Here is a 13,459-nt window from a genome sequence, read left to right as displayed (position 1 = left end):
GCCAGGATGCCACTGGCCTCCTTGGCCACCCAGGCACACCCGGCTCAGTTCATCCGCGGTGACCAGCGCCCCCGTCCTTTTCCAGTGGGCCGCCTTCCAGCCACTCTTCCCCAAGCCTGGAACGCTACACGGGGTTATTGCGCACACTGGTGCCCGGTGAGTCGCCCAGGGAAAAGGGCTAAAGCTGGCGAGCAGCGGCACAGGAGCGCCGCCGGGCCCGGGTGACGGCCGTGCCCCCATCAGGGCGGGGGCACCGCCGGTCCCGCCCAGCGCCGCCCGGTTCCCTGCGCGGCGCCCGCCGGGAGCCGCAGTCCGCGCTCGGGCCCCGCCGCTGCCCGGCTCCGGCCGGGGCTCCAGCCCGGGCCTGCGCTTCCCGGCGCTTCCCGCCGCTCCCCGCGGTGCAGCCGGGCCGCCGGGGCCGCCATGGGCTGGGGGGCTCGGCTGTGGCTGCTGGGCGGCCTGGCCGCCTGGACGCAGCGGCGACGGGCGGCCGCGGCCGGGCGGGATGACGGCGAGGGCGGGCGGCACCGGGAGCTGGAGCTGAGGCTGGTGCAGGTCGTGTACCGGCACGGGGCGCGCACCCCGCTGCGGCCGCTGCCCGGGGTAGCGCCGGTGAGCACGGGACGGGACGGGACGGGGCAGGGGCGCTGCGGGGCTGTGCCCCGACCCCGAGCCGGCGGCAGAGCAGACTGTGCTCCTGCCTTGCTGCCGGCAGCCTGATGGTTTGGCGTTTGTGCTCCTTCCCGAGGCGATACCGAGAGTAATTCCCGAGGGGAAAGCGAGGGAATTTGGGAGCTTGCACCCCATGCCGCCTACGGGCTTGGGTAGTAGTGGCTGGAAAGCTGCCCAGTGGAAAAAGGCCTGGGGGTGCTGGTCGACAGCGACTGAATGTGAGCCAGCGTGAGCCCGGGTGGCCAAGGACGCCAGTGGCATCCTGGCCTGGATCAGCAATAATGTGGCCAGCAGGACCAGGGCAGGGATCATCCCTGTCCAGTTCTGGGTCCCTCAATTCAGGAAGGGCATTGAGGGGTGGAGTGAGCCCAGAGAAAGGTCACGGACTTGGGGAAGGATCTGGAGCACAAGTGTTAGGAGAAGCCACTGAGGGAGCTGGGGGTGTTTCGTCTGGAAAAAAGGCTCAGGGGTGACCTTATCACTCATCTACAACTTCTTGAAAGGGGCTTGTAGCCAGGTGGGGGTCAGGGTTTTCTCCCAGGGAACAAGTGACAGGATGAGAGGATACATCCTTTAATTTGTGCCACGGGAGGTTGAGGTTGGACATTCAGAGGAACTTCTTTACAGAAGGGGTGATTAGACATTGGAATGGGCTGCTCGGAGGTGTTTAAGGAAAGACTGGGCATGGCACTGTGGTCTGGGTGACACGGTGGTGTTCAGTCACAGGCTGGACTCCATGATCTCAGAGGTCTTTTCTAACCTAATTAATTCTGTGATTCTGTAAAGTAGAACGGCAATAGCACAATAGTGGGACAGGTGACAGCAGAGGGAACAATTGCTGCAACTGCAGGGAGCCCTCAGGGGTAGGATGCAGGGATGGGCATCCTGGGGCTGCTGTGCCCATGGACTTTGCACCAAGGCCAAGACTTTGCTCAGCACCTCGCAGCTGGTGCTCAGCTAACATATGGCTCCTGCCTCGCTGTTACCGTGTGTGATCTGGCTCCCCAGCTCAACCGAGGGGGCCTGGGGAGCCAGCAGGGGTTAGCTAAGGTAGTTTCCTACAGCAGCTTTTCGGTGTGTAACAAAGAGTAGCAATTGTGATTTCCTACAGATTCTTCTTCTGTAAGGGGAGGAAAGCAAGTACTGAATTTCCTGCACATCAGATCTGCAAAACCAGGGAGCAGCACTGTTCTCATTTCTCTATGAGCTGTGTGAAGAGATCTCTTCGTGTTGTGTTGTTGGCAAGGCAGCATGGTGTAATACTCCAGCTTTAGTTTAATGCTCTTAAAAGTCCTTGGTTTAATGCCCTTGAAAGTTTTCTGCTGAAACACTGTTTGTTTGTTTGTTTTGAAACAGGTGGAATGGCATCCCACTCTCTTAGATGTACCTGCTAAGACTAAGTTTGATTACGTGGTGACAGACCTAAATGGAGGACCCCAACCCCACTCACGCTTGGATGAGGAATACAAAAAGACTGTGTTCAAGGTGAGGCTGTATTTCCTGGTGGGTTCCTCATTCCTCTGTAGACTTTTTTATTTCCATGGTCCACTGGAGCCCTCTCCTTTTCTTTGCTCTCAGGGTGGTGTAGTCGCAGGACAGCTGACTACAGTGGGGATGGAGCAGACATTCGCCCTGGGGGAAAGGCTGAGGAGAAGCTTTGTGGAAGAAGCCAAGTTTCTTTCACCAACATTTAAGCCTGCTGAGGTCTTGTGAGTCTCTCAGGTCCCTCCTGGACCTTCCCTTTCTTCCTGCCCTGTCACAAGTAGCCTTGTGCTAGGGAAACTGACTAGCATACCCTTCTGCCTGGCTTCTGGGCCTTCATCTTTGCTCAGCCTGGCACTAGAACTCACTCGTGAAACAAAGCATCCAATTGCCTGGCAGTCCTGAGAGCGATGCCAGGGACAGATTCATCTCACCTAGGCTGAGCCATTGGCAGTGCTGCTATGCACTTCTGTGGTGAGCAAAGAGAAACAGGCGTTTCTGGAGCACACTTTAACTCACTGTAAACAGCTGAAGTTCAGTGAGATGAAGCAACCCCTGCTGCTCACATCAGTAATGCTGAGAGCATCTGGCTTCAGAGAAAAAATCACACCAGAGAAGTGCCAGTTTGTTATCTCCACTATCTCTGATGAGCAGTTCAGATTACAGGTGTCTACCTTAGATATCTATAGTGACAAAAGATGAGTCCCACCACAGCTTTCCAAAGCCACAGTGGATGGAAGCAGAACCCTCAGCTCCAGCAAGACCTCCCCAGCTGCAGCCATGGTAACATGAAGGAGAAAGTGCTACCTCACAAACTGCCTTCTCTCTTTCAGCGTCCGTTCCACTAATATTTTCCGGAATCTGGAGTCCACACGGTGCCTGCTAGCTGGGCTGTACCAACAGCAGAAAGAAGGTTGGGGAGACTTTGGAATAGTGCCTGTCCTTGCTCAGTCTTCCCTAGATGCACCCAGCTTCCAGATCCTAACTCTCTCCAGCTCCTAGTTGTTACTTCTTCCCTGGTTCTATGCACTTGAGCCCCTTCCCCACTTCTCCTGGTCCTGCAGATTCTTTACTAGCTTGTCACTTGTTCCCTCTCTTTGTGTATCTTTCCGCTGCTCTTTCAGACCTGCTGAGGAGGTTAATGTTAACCCTCTTCAGAATCAAGAAGGCAAAAAGCTCACACATCTGAAAAAGGTTTCTCAGAGAAACCCAAGTATCTTGGGTATGAGTTCAGTGTCTGGAGTAACTTTCACCTGTGTCCTGCAGTTGGTAACTACTTGTATGTTCCAAAAATATGCTTGCATTTTAAAGATCTCACATCTGCTCCTTCCATATTCAGTTCCACAAACAAGTAGAAGGGACTTGCCAGAGCTCCTTACACTTCATGACACACAGACTAATTTTTGGCACATACAAACCCTAAGAAAAATGAACACACAGCTAGGAAGCTTTACAAGGTGCACAGCAGGCATCCCCGTGAAAATAAATGCACAGAAACAAGTACAGTGGCTTGTGCTGCAGGTGATAGCTCGGGGGGAATTGGTAGTTGATAACACTGGACTTGAGCACAACGACTGTGGGAGTGATTAAAGCAGTCTAAAGAAACACAGATGCGCTACTGAGCACAGAAACTTCCTTCTTGTTCCACAGGATCTGTTGTCATTGTCACTGATGAAGCAAGCTCTGAAATGCTCTACCCCAATTACTACAACTGCCAGCGCCTGAAATGCTTGACCAGGTAATTGCCAGCAATATCTCCCCGTATAATTTCACTGCTGTTTCATTTCAGCAGTAGTAATTTACAACAGCACATTTTCTTCCCATTTCCCAATTTCTTCCCCTGCCACTTACTGTTCTCTGGAAATGGTTAGCTAGTTGTATAAAATACTTGGTAAGTGGAATTATACACTAGGCAGTGGCAGCAGAAGAAAATAAAATAGAGACTTTTCCTTGAAAGACGAATTTAATTTAGTCTGTGTCTAGCAAACACTCACTACTAGCTAATGTACAGCTAGTCTGTGGCATTGCTGCAGGGCAGAATTAATGTCATCTACATCCCTTAACAAGCCTTTCAAGTGTGAACATATTGGGCCTTCTTTTTATATTCAGCTTTTGGTTTGGGGGTTATTTCAACATTCCCGTCACATTCATACCTTTCAGAAGAAACTGAAATATACTCAGCCTTGGCACACTTAATGAAGACTAATGAAATAAAATAAGGAACATCCTACATAGAACACTCCTGTTTGCAGAGTCAAGTACTCTGAAATGCCTGTGCCAGGTTTGGGCACAGGGTGGAAAATGGAAAAGAGAGGCAGATATATTAGCTTGGCTGGATTGTACATTAGCATATTTTTGTCCAAAATTCAAGAGTTGTCAGAATTCACTTGGAAAAGCTCACTGTGTAATGCTCGACTCTGCAGGCAAATGATTGGTCTAGACAGTGGTGAGGTGACAGCCCCCTAGAAGGAGCATATTCAGCCTCCTTGAGTAATGTCACCTGTCCAAAAAGGGTCTTCTGCTCCCTGTCCCCCTCTGCCTACCAACTGCACCTTTTGTGACCATGTCAAGGTAGACTTTGAGCTGCAGTAAGCACTGCCTCAGCTTGCAGGCTACCTAGGAAGTACGTGGCCAGCATGAATATTCTCAGCTAAATTTTTAAAAATAAAATTTAAAGCAGCATGAAGATGCAAATGGCTTCTAACAAAACAAAAGGTGGATTTAAGCTACAAACGAGTAGCTAGGTGTTTCCCTTTTCCCACACCATATAGCAATCAGTTCAAAGCTGCCACCCTTTCTTCTTTCATGAGGCAGTTAAAGGCTACTCCCTGAAGACATAGACCTGTACTGTTCCAGTATGACCAGATCTGTTAGCTGATACACAGCCCTTGCTTATGGGAACCACTTTTGGGGTGTTCACATCTCATCCTAATTTTTCCTCCTGCCTCTGTTAGAGCAGAGAGCCAGCTTGAGCCTTGAGATCTGGATTCTGTGTCTGTCCTTTCTGCAGCTCAGACTCCCAACATCAGGAATTCCTCAGTATACTGCAGTGCTTCTCTTCTGCCCCTCACTGATGTGGGACAACTGGGCTGGGTCATGAGAAAAACAAAAGACAGAAAGCCTGGTGTGTGAAAAATTTTTGGTTTTCTTAATTCCTTTACAGGGATAGGATGCGGAATGCTATGCGTCAGCCAGGTATCTCTGATGACTTGAAAAAAATTAAGAAGAGGATAGGTATTGATGGTGATGAATCTGTGGATTTTTTAGTCCTCCTCGATAACATTTTTGCTGAGCAGGTGAGCTGAGCTGTTCTGTTGCACTGTCTCAGAAAGAAACATCCCCTTACCACACACATGGAGGAAGTCACAGAGTGCCAACACCCATAAATACTAATGTGTACTCAGTACCTTTCTATGCAACCCAGAATGTTTATAGAAATAGCATGGCCTTTTGAAAAAGCAAGACATGAGGTCAGCCTTGCTGTATGATGGATAAAGACTCATCTCCAGTATTTTTGTTCTTACCTTGTAATCCAGTATTTCTTTCAAGTGTAACGAAGAGCTAAGAGAGGCGTTGGGCCTTGCTTACCCATTACAAAGTGCTTTCCCTATTTTGGCACTCAGCACCTAACAGTCATCTTAATCCCAGTTCCAGCAAGCTACCTGTGAGCCAGACTGCTTCTGCTACTGGAAGGAAGTTGGGCACATTTGTACCCCATCTTAGCACCCCCTTTTTGCTGGAGCTAATGATAACTGGTGTGTCTGTTGGCTGAATGGCTCAATGTGTTACACTCCCCATAGAACTGCATCCCAAAGAACATACAGCTATCCTTTTGGTACACAGAGCAAGTCTGTGTGTTTAAAACCATCCTAAAAATCCTCACATGAATGCCACAGTACAATGCTGTAGTACAAATGGTGTGACATGAGCAGCTGTTTTCTGTGGGCAGCCATCCATGTGTCTTCAGGCTGGGTTCAGAAAGGGTCAGACCCTACCACTCTGCTACATCTCCTTCCAGGTGCACAATTTGCCAAGCTGCCCTGTGCTGAAGAGCTTCCAGCAGACAGTGGAGCGCCGATCTGTTGACTCCATGCTTTTCCTTCTGGAAGACAGTTCCAGGTGATTGCCTGTGTCCATGCCTCTGGCTTCAGGGGCTGTCTTACCCAGGGTGGATGTGCTACACCAGCTTACTTCAGCAGACAGAAGTGCTTTCCCATCTGCTGCTGTCCTCCACCAGAGCCCACTCATGAGGTTTGTGCCTCAGCCATCTCAGTGTAAAGTTCAGTGCCTGGAGTCAGTACCATGAGCTAGGAAAAAGGAGTGCACACTGAGGAGACCAGGATGTGGGTTTGCCCCCTGTTTTGTTGATCCTCATGAAGAGGGTGGTCTCACAGGAGTAGAAGTAAGCCGCTGAGGTGGGCAGTGAAGGCTTCAGTTGCCACAGGGGTTTCAGTGAACCAGTGGCAAAAGCAGAAGAGATACTTCCAGCCCAAGCCCTGAGGCTGCCCTTGCAGTTGCACAAGTACAGTCCAAATTCCAGCCTGGGAAGTTTATCCCAGGGATGGCACCTGCACAGCTTGGCTGAGAAGTGCTGGTGCTAGCGGAAAAGGTGATGCCAGGTCCTGCACACGTGTAACTACTTGCAAAGAGAATCTGCTGCTACGTGCAGCTAATTACCTCCTCCACACTTGTATGTAAAGGCTGGCTGAGTTGCTAGCCTAGCAGTCATTTTCCTTTCAGATTTGTTTGCAGCTGCCACATTCACCAGTTCTTCTCAGGTGGTGGTATAGGGCTGTCTTTTCTTTACTAGGGATTAGAGATCTCAGGTAATGAAAGACTCATTTACCCCATTCCCACAACACCCAGCAGAGTTAGTCACACTCATCTTCCATTTCCACTGATGTATTCATTAGGTAGAGGGGCTTTCTTCCCACCAGATACTGTATGAAGATCATCTCTTTGTTCAGTAAAAGGATAAAAACTAATTTTTAAATAAAGCCATCACTTTCTTGAACCCTGACCCTCCTCACCAAAGACCCCAGCCACTTCAGCTGCTGTTTTGCAGCAGTCTTCTTCCCTAGCTGAAACCCATGCACTTAAAAATCATATTGGGGAAACAAAATAGCCCAGAGAACAATCAAAGAGTTTCTAGATTTTCATTTACATGGCCACACCTCATGAGACTGCTTGTTAACACCTCTCCCCTCCCAGTCTGCAATCACATTAGAGTGGTGACTACACAACAGCTGAACTAAAAACTGGCCATATTAATTGCATTTAATAGTTCTTAGCTACGTTCAGTGCAGGTTATCAAATCATAAGAGAAAAGCAGGTTCTCAGGCTTTCATGTGTAATTATTTGAAAGTTTTTTAAACCAATAAATTTATTTCTGCTTCTTTTCTAGAGAAGTTCTTCAGATGAATATTGGCCTCCTGTTCAATACCTTGCAGAAGAACATTAAAGCAGCAATAAATCCCTCAAATCCAGCTGAAAAGGCCCGGTACAGCACAGACCTCTTCCTCTGATAGTTATAAATTTTAACTTGATGTCAGTGTGAAAAACTGGTTCAGAAAGATACTGATTGTGTGGGATAAAAAGGAGTGCTCACCTGCTGGAAAAAGCATGAGTGCTACTGCCTATCCATGGAGGAACACAGCTGACATTCTAGGTCTGGTTTTGTTTTTCCCTTTTCTTTTCCAGGAAGCTCTTCCTCTATGCTTCTCATGACTCTACTCTTATTCCTCTCCTGCTGGCACTGGGCACCTTTGATCACAAGTGGCCACCTTATGCTGCAGATGTGATCCTGGAACTGTATCAGCACCGGCGCTCCAAGGAGTGGTTTGTGCGCGTGTCTTACCGTGGAGAGGTGAGATCCCGTGGGAAGTCCCGCCTACAAACCTTGGGCTTTTGGTTTCACCATGCAGCAAAAAAGGGCTTTGGCAGTGCACAATAGCTGTGATTTTGTCTCTTTGCCTTGCAGGAGCAAGTGGTGAAAGGCTGTAAAGCAGGTCTCTGTCCACTCGAACGATTTCTGGAAGTTCTTTCACAGTACTCAGTCAGTCCAGAAGAGTACAAGAACCTGTGCTCCCAAATGGACAGGAATCAGCAAACTAACTCATGATTATGCGGACTTAAATTAAAATTCGTTTATTGTCACAATCTTTGACTATTTTTCTTTATGTCCTTGCTAGCCTTCTCTGTTGCAAAGGTGTTTTAGATGAGCAGATATTTTCCTACCAGACACAGGGTGGCACAGTGTCACTTTACACTGTTAGCAGCAAGCTGAAAGAAGCCACGTGACAGAATGGCTCAAGTTTACTTCTGAGGTGGCCACACAAAAGCAAGCAGAGGCTGAAAACAGCAAGGGAGAGAACATACCATTTTAAATTGCCCCTCTGCATCAGGAATGCGAGACAAAACATTTCTCTTCCTCATATGCTGGGACTGTGGGATGAAGCCCAGCTCGCTCTGTGCTACCAGACCTGAAAGCTTTAACGTAGCATTGATTTTATGTTTGGTAATGGCAGAAGCCATTGTGCCTTTCCCTTTCTTTTGGCATGTTGGAGGGTTGCTCTCTGCAGACAGATGAGCCTCCCTAATAGTATAGCATTTAGCTACCCCATCTTCTTGAGGGCATTTTTGTGCACAGAAAACATCTCCAAAGAGACAGAAAGCCTCCAAACCTCTTCCCTGCATTTATCTAATTATGGAAATGCTGCTGTGAACATGCAGAACAACCACAGTGGGCCAAGTACAAGAACACACAGTCTTGGTGAACTCTGCTTTATGTGCTTTAAACAAGGGAGTTCGGGGAGCTGCGATCGACTTCAGCTTTGGACAGCAGTGATCTATTTTGCACTTGCTGAAAGAGGAATACAACACCAGCCAACAGCAGTGCTTCTGGCTGAGATTACAGTTTCTCCTGTAAGACAGCACTCGGAATCACTGCTGCCAAAGTCATAGAATCATAGAATGGTTTGGGTTGGAAGGGACCTTAAAGATCATATAGTTCCAACCCCCTGTCCAGGTCCTTCTGTTGTGTCAATTGCACCACCTGACTTCGTGTCCTCTGCAAAGTTGCTGAGGGTGAACTCAATCTCACTATTTCATTGAAAAAGATCTCCACTTTTCAGTCAGTAAATAAAACACGGTCCCTACTTTTTTTGGGATAGGCAAAGGTTAAAATAGGGGGACCATTTATTAAAATGGCCCTGCAATGTTGGTTCTGTGTTACCCCTTCTTGCATAGTGAAAAAATCACTTAATGTAAGCCATTGACAGATATGTGATGGAGGCACTACAGCACCTTTTCCCTGAGAAGAATGGGCTGGATTTACCTCCACTCTTTCATTAGCCTGCCCCCACCACAATTACATGTTGACACCACGCACAGCGAACAGAATAATTTCAGTACTAAATACATTGCTGGAGGTCTCACAGAATTGCTATTAGAAGCTGTCAAAAAAGCAAACAAAACATTGTTATTTTCCATCAAGTTTTTATACAGCCTAAAACCATAATGCCAGTATATAAAAATCAATGCCTACCCCTGCTTAAGAACAGTGTGTTCTACTCTAATCAAGCTTGCTCTCATACACAGTTTCAAGTATTCGGGGAACAGTGATGAAAATATTGGGTCTACAATTACAAGTTATTTGTGAGGCATGGACTGCTTGGAAAAAGGCATTGGAAGCTTTGGCCATAGAAAGGGGGAACTCACATACCTACTCTTAAATAATAACTAGGAGCATCCCCAACAAAACTGACCAGCAACCAGGTTAAAAATTGCAACACAGCCACAACCGAGAGCACTTGGCAGCACAAGTTGTTGCAGAGCAGGTAAGATTGTTAAAGGGCACTGCTTTCACACAGTTAAAATCCTCCTATCACTCTAGGCGGAGTACTACACATTTCAGTAACAGCAGAAGACCTCAGAAAAGCAGGCCAGCTTCTTGGCAGGGGCTAGGAGGAAGGCACCGCTGGGAACAGGTTACTTCATTGTCTCTTACAGGGTTTCTGTAGTGCCCCCTCTGCCTTGTTCTAGCCTTTCCCTTCCCCTCAGTGTGGAAGTGGTTGGGCCATGCATTGGTCCATCCCACTGAGCACTTCCATGGTACCTGTGGCCCACAGGATGAAGAAGTTATTTCTGACCACAACTGGTGTAAATGATCATTTCAGAAGAGGATTGGTTGGACAGTGGAAGATTTTTTTATACCAAAGGACACAGGAAAGTGGGAGCTATTGAATTGCAAACACAGCATGGAAGAGCTGAGACATTTCTGAGAATGTGGAATAAAAATTCTCAGAAATCAACAATTTCCCAGTATCCCAGACAAAACAGCATAACTTTTGGTCCTGTGTCATTAACCATTTTTAGGTTAATGAATTACAACCAATTGACACACTGGAGTACACTCTACTAAATACAGGCCTATATCAAACATGGATCAATTTTCTTCGAGAAGTGTTACATTAGGGAACATGTTTCAGCCCGCAGCCTGGCAAAGCTGCATGAGAAAAGCCTTCACCATTGTCAGTGCAGAAGGACACCACCAATAAAATGTAGCCTGTCCTGCCACCTGAGTGAAAACCAGCGTAGCAGAGAGCACACCAAGCACCACAAAACTAAGCCCTGCATATACCATATTTCTAATAGTCCTAACACTCTGGGGGGACAAAAAATGCTGCATTTCAACTTACCCTCAGGAAGATTTGGCCACCCACATCTACTTTGAGTCAGGATATATGTATTGTACCAGAAGCACTACCAGCATTCAAATCCCAACCAAGACTGGTGCAGATCAGATCTCCACACACGCTGGTCTGTCCTCCAAAATGCGACCCATTAGACACCACAAGGATGTCAGCACTAAATTCCTAAGGCTGGCTCCTTGCTGTCATCTTCTTTGGTACATTAGCTAGCCCATGATACAGGTACAAATCTTGAGTTTATTTGGACAGTGCTTAAAACTGCCACTGTACTTCACAGATGACCTGATTGCAAGTCTACTAATTTAAAACAAACAGATTTCAAATATTTTAAACTTTTGATTTAGCAGGCACATTACTTTGCGTTTCAGAAGTTCACCATCTGCTGGGTTTACCTTTTAAGTCTCTCCACACTCCGGCTGCGCAGCCATCTGGGATGAGATAATTTGAACAGCAGACGGTTTCCTCCCATGTTACTAGAGAGGAAGAGCAGCCAAGCATGTATGAATAAAGTCTATTTCATTCTTTCAAACAAAGGTGGAGGAGGATGATTTGAAAGCTTAAAAAAAAAAAAAGGGGGGGGGGAGGGGAAGAAAACTAAAAATGGCAACCCACTTTCCATCTTCAACTGCACCATGACTACCAAAGCTGAGTCACAGTTACTATTGATAAGCAGGAGGGAACAGAGCCTGATTTACAGATCCTCAGGTGAATCTGCAAGGCTGACAGCTGAAAGCTTTTCCATTTGCAAAGCAAAAAGGGAAGAAGTAGAATCAGAGTGAAACAAAAAAGTTAATCTATGTACATCTACGGAGTCATTTTCACGACGGAGGTTGCTAAGACCTTAGCAACTCTTGTCCACCTGCTGGTGCAATCTCTGAAGTTAAGTGTACCTGCATGGACTGAGGAGAATCCACATCGTCTGCATTTTCTGTAGAAATATCTCATTAAGATACCAAATGCCAGCATCGTAAGTTAGACACAGAAGGAACTTTAATTATACAGCACATTTAAAATGTATCCTCTCGCTGTTCAGTGGCTTTGAAACAGTGAATCCCCTATGCTAATTTTCCTAGAATAGGTCACAGCCACCTCAAATCCTTTGCTATTCAAAATCTCAACAGGCATAGGAGGAACTGAGAAAGACAGTTTAAAAAAAAACCCAAAACCTCCAGCTTATTTCTATGTCTATCAAGAACTTTGCTTTGTTCAACATAGTAAAAACCTTCAGGAGTGATGGCAGAAGTGGCAACACTTAAAAAGGTTGCATTGTGACAATTCCCATGCAAGGTCCTCAAAAGGGAGCTGTGCAACCACTTAAAGAAGAGGTAATTCCGCTCTACAGAAATAACACTTACTGTGTCATTGTCAGCTCTTTCTAAAATCTTGACAAGCCCGTGCTTCAGGCACGATGCCTGTCTTGTCAGAGGGAAGCACCACAACAGACATCCTACACTTTGTCAAAAGAGTAATTCTCACCCAAAATCATTGTAAATTTGCATGACAACACAAAGGTGAATTTAGAAGCAGACAACAGAAGGCTCTGAGGCTTTCGTGCCTCCAATGGTGCATGGCTTCAGTCATTTTATAACACCAGCAACAAAAGTTTAGTAAATCAACCACCAAGTGGAATTCTTTTTCCACCGTTAAGGATCAGTTAACTCTAAAAAATTCTCACACACAAGCATGTTAAAAATACTCATTCTCCACATGAATTTTCACACTAATGGCCAGCCCTCTGAGGAAACTCCTCATTGAAATCATTTCAAGTAGCAGTAAGTGGAAGGAAGAACAGATTACACACTCCATATACAGTGCTGGGGGACCACAGAACAGCCAGCCACAGAGCCCACACCCTGGCCTGCAGATCCACATCTGGCTCGTGCTGGTATTCTCCAGGAGCAGGGCTCAACTCCCAATCCATGTTTTGTCATCCAGCCTTTCACTCCTCATAGGCAAGACCATAAAACCTCCTTGCTGAAATCCTCTCAAAAGGCAAGTTTGAAAAGACAGGGGATTAGGAAGCAATCGATGAGAACTGTGGCAAAGCAACAATTTACTCAGCAGGGTTGTCTTGATAAAAATCTGCTCACTGACAATTTCTCTCTCACCTTTGTTATTAAAGTTCATCTGTTCCCCACTATCTCAGGCTCTCAGCACGGGCAGTCAGAGACCTGACCCAATCCAAAGTCCCCAGAGAGGGACACAATCCCAGTGCCAGGGCAGACTGACACTGCTGCTCGGGGGGAGCTCAAACCCACGTACCTTGCAGTGTGCTGCAAACACTCTCCGGGAGGAAGTGACAGAGACAAGTTTCATCTGTTCCTTGACCCTCAACAAATTGAGGAAGTCTGTAAGAATCGTTCCTGGGGTGTTCTGAAATAAGACCTCCAAGGGAAAACAAGCTCAGTTCAGGATTAAGTTAACAGAATTGCCTCAAAAGGAGCACACAGCTGCCTATTGACCAGACTTTAAGGAGCTGTCAAAGTTTACCCCACCTGGCCTCTAGGCTGGCCATGATCACAAGGAAGAGAAAACAGTCATCTGGCCAGCTGTTTGATGTCCGCAGAAACAACTGGACTGGATAAAGAAGACAG

General features: G+C 47.1%; 1 protein-coding gene across 2 annotated transcripts; it reads left to right on the top strand.

Annotated features, from left to right (window-relative positions):
* Positions 1-8,313, top strand: ACP6 (acid phosphatase 6, lysophosphatidic). 2 transcript variants are annotated; one of them, XM_039563104.1, is made up of 10 exons: positions 1-156; positions 2,029-2,157; positions 2,251-2,381; positions 2,988-3,067; positions 3,805-3,892; positions 5,318-5,450; positions 6,173-6,273; positions 7,559-7,654; positions 7,855-8,020; positions 8,135-8,313. In XM_039563104.1, exons 1-10 carry the CDS (start codon positions 7-9, stop codon positions 8,273-8,275), a joined length of 1,215 nt encoding a protein of 404 aa, XP_039419038.1. In that variant the 5' UTR covers positions 1-6; the 3' UTR covers positions 8,276-8,313. The 2 variants fall into 2 exon arrangements, with proteins under 2 accessions (XP_039419038.1, XP_039419030.1); XM_039563096.1 differs by lacking the exon at positions 1-156 and adding an exon at positions 285-612.
* Positions 8,314-13,459: the final 5,146 nt, after the last annotated feature.

Source organism: Corvus cornix, chromosome 1 (genome assembly GCF_000738735.6).
Source record: "Corvus cornix cornix isolate S_Up_H32 chromosome 1, ASM73873v5, whole genome shotgun sequence".
NCBI lineage: Eukaryota > Metazoa > Chordata > Aves > Passeriformes > Corvidae > Corvus > Corvus cornix.
Note: the sequence above shows the minus strand (reverse complement) of the source record. Positions and strands in the feature narration are given on the sequence as shown.

What these genes read in the sequence shown, in the direction of transcription:
- ACP6 (XM_039563096.1), top strand. Translation starts at nt 424, where the DNA reads ATGGGCTGGGGGGCTCGGCTGTGGCTGCTGGGCGGCCTGGCCGCCTGG. An exon ending in CGCTGCCCGGGGTAGCGCCG is followed by an intron (nt 613 to 2,028) that starts GTGAGCACGGGA and finishes GTTTTGAAACAG; the next exon opens with GTGGAATGGCATCCCACTCT. An exon ending in CGCCTGAAATGCTTGACCAG is followed by an intron (nt 3,893 to 5,317) that starts GTAATTGCCAGC and finishes ATTCCTTTACAG; the next exon opens with GGATAGGATGCGGAATGCTA.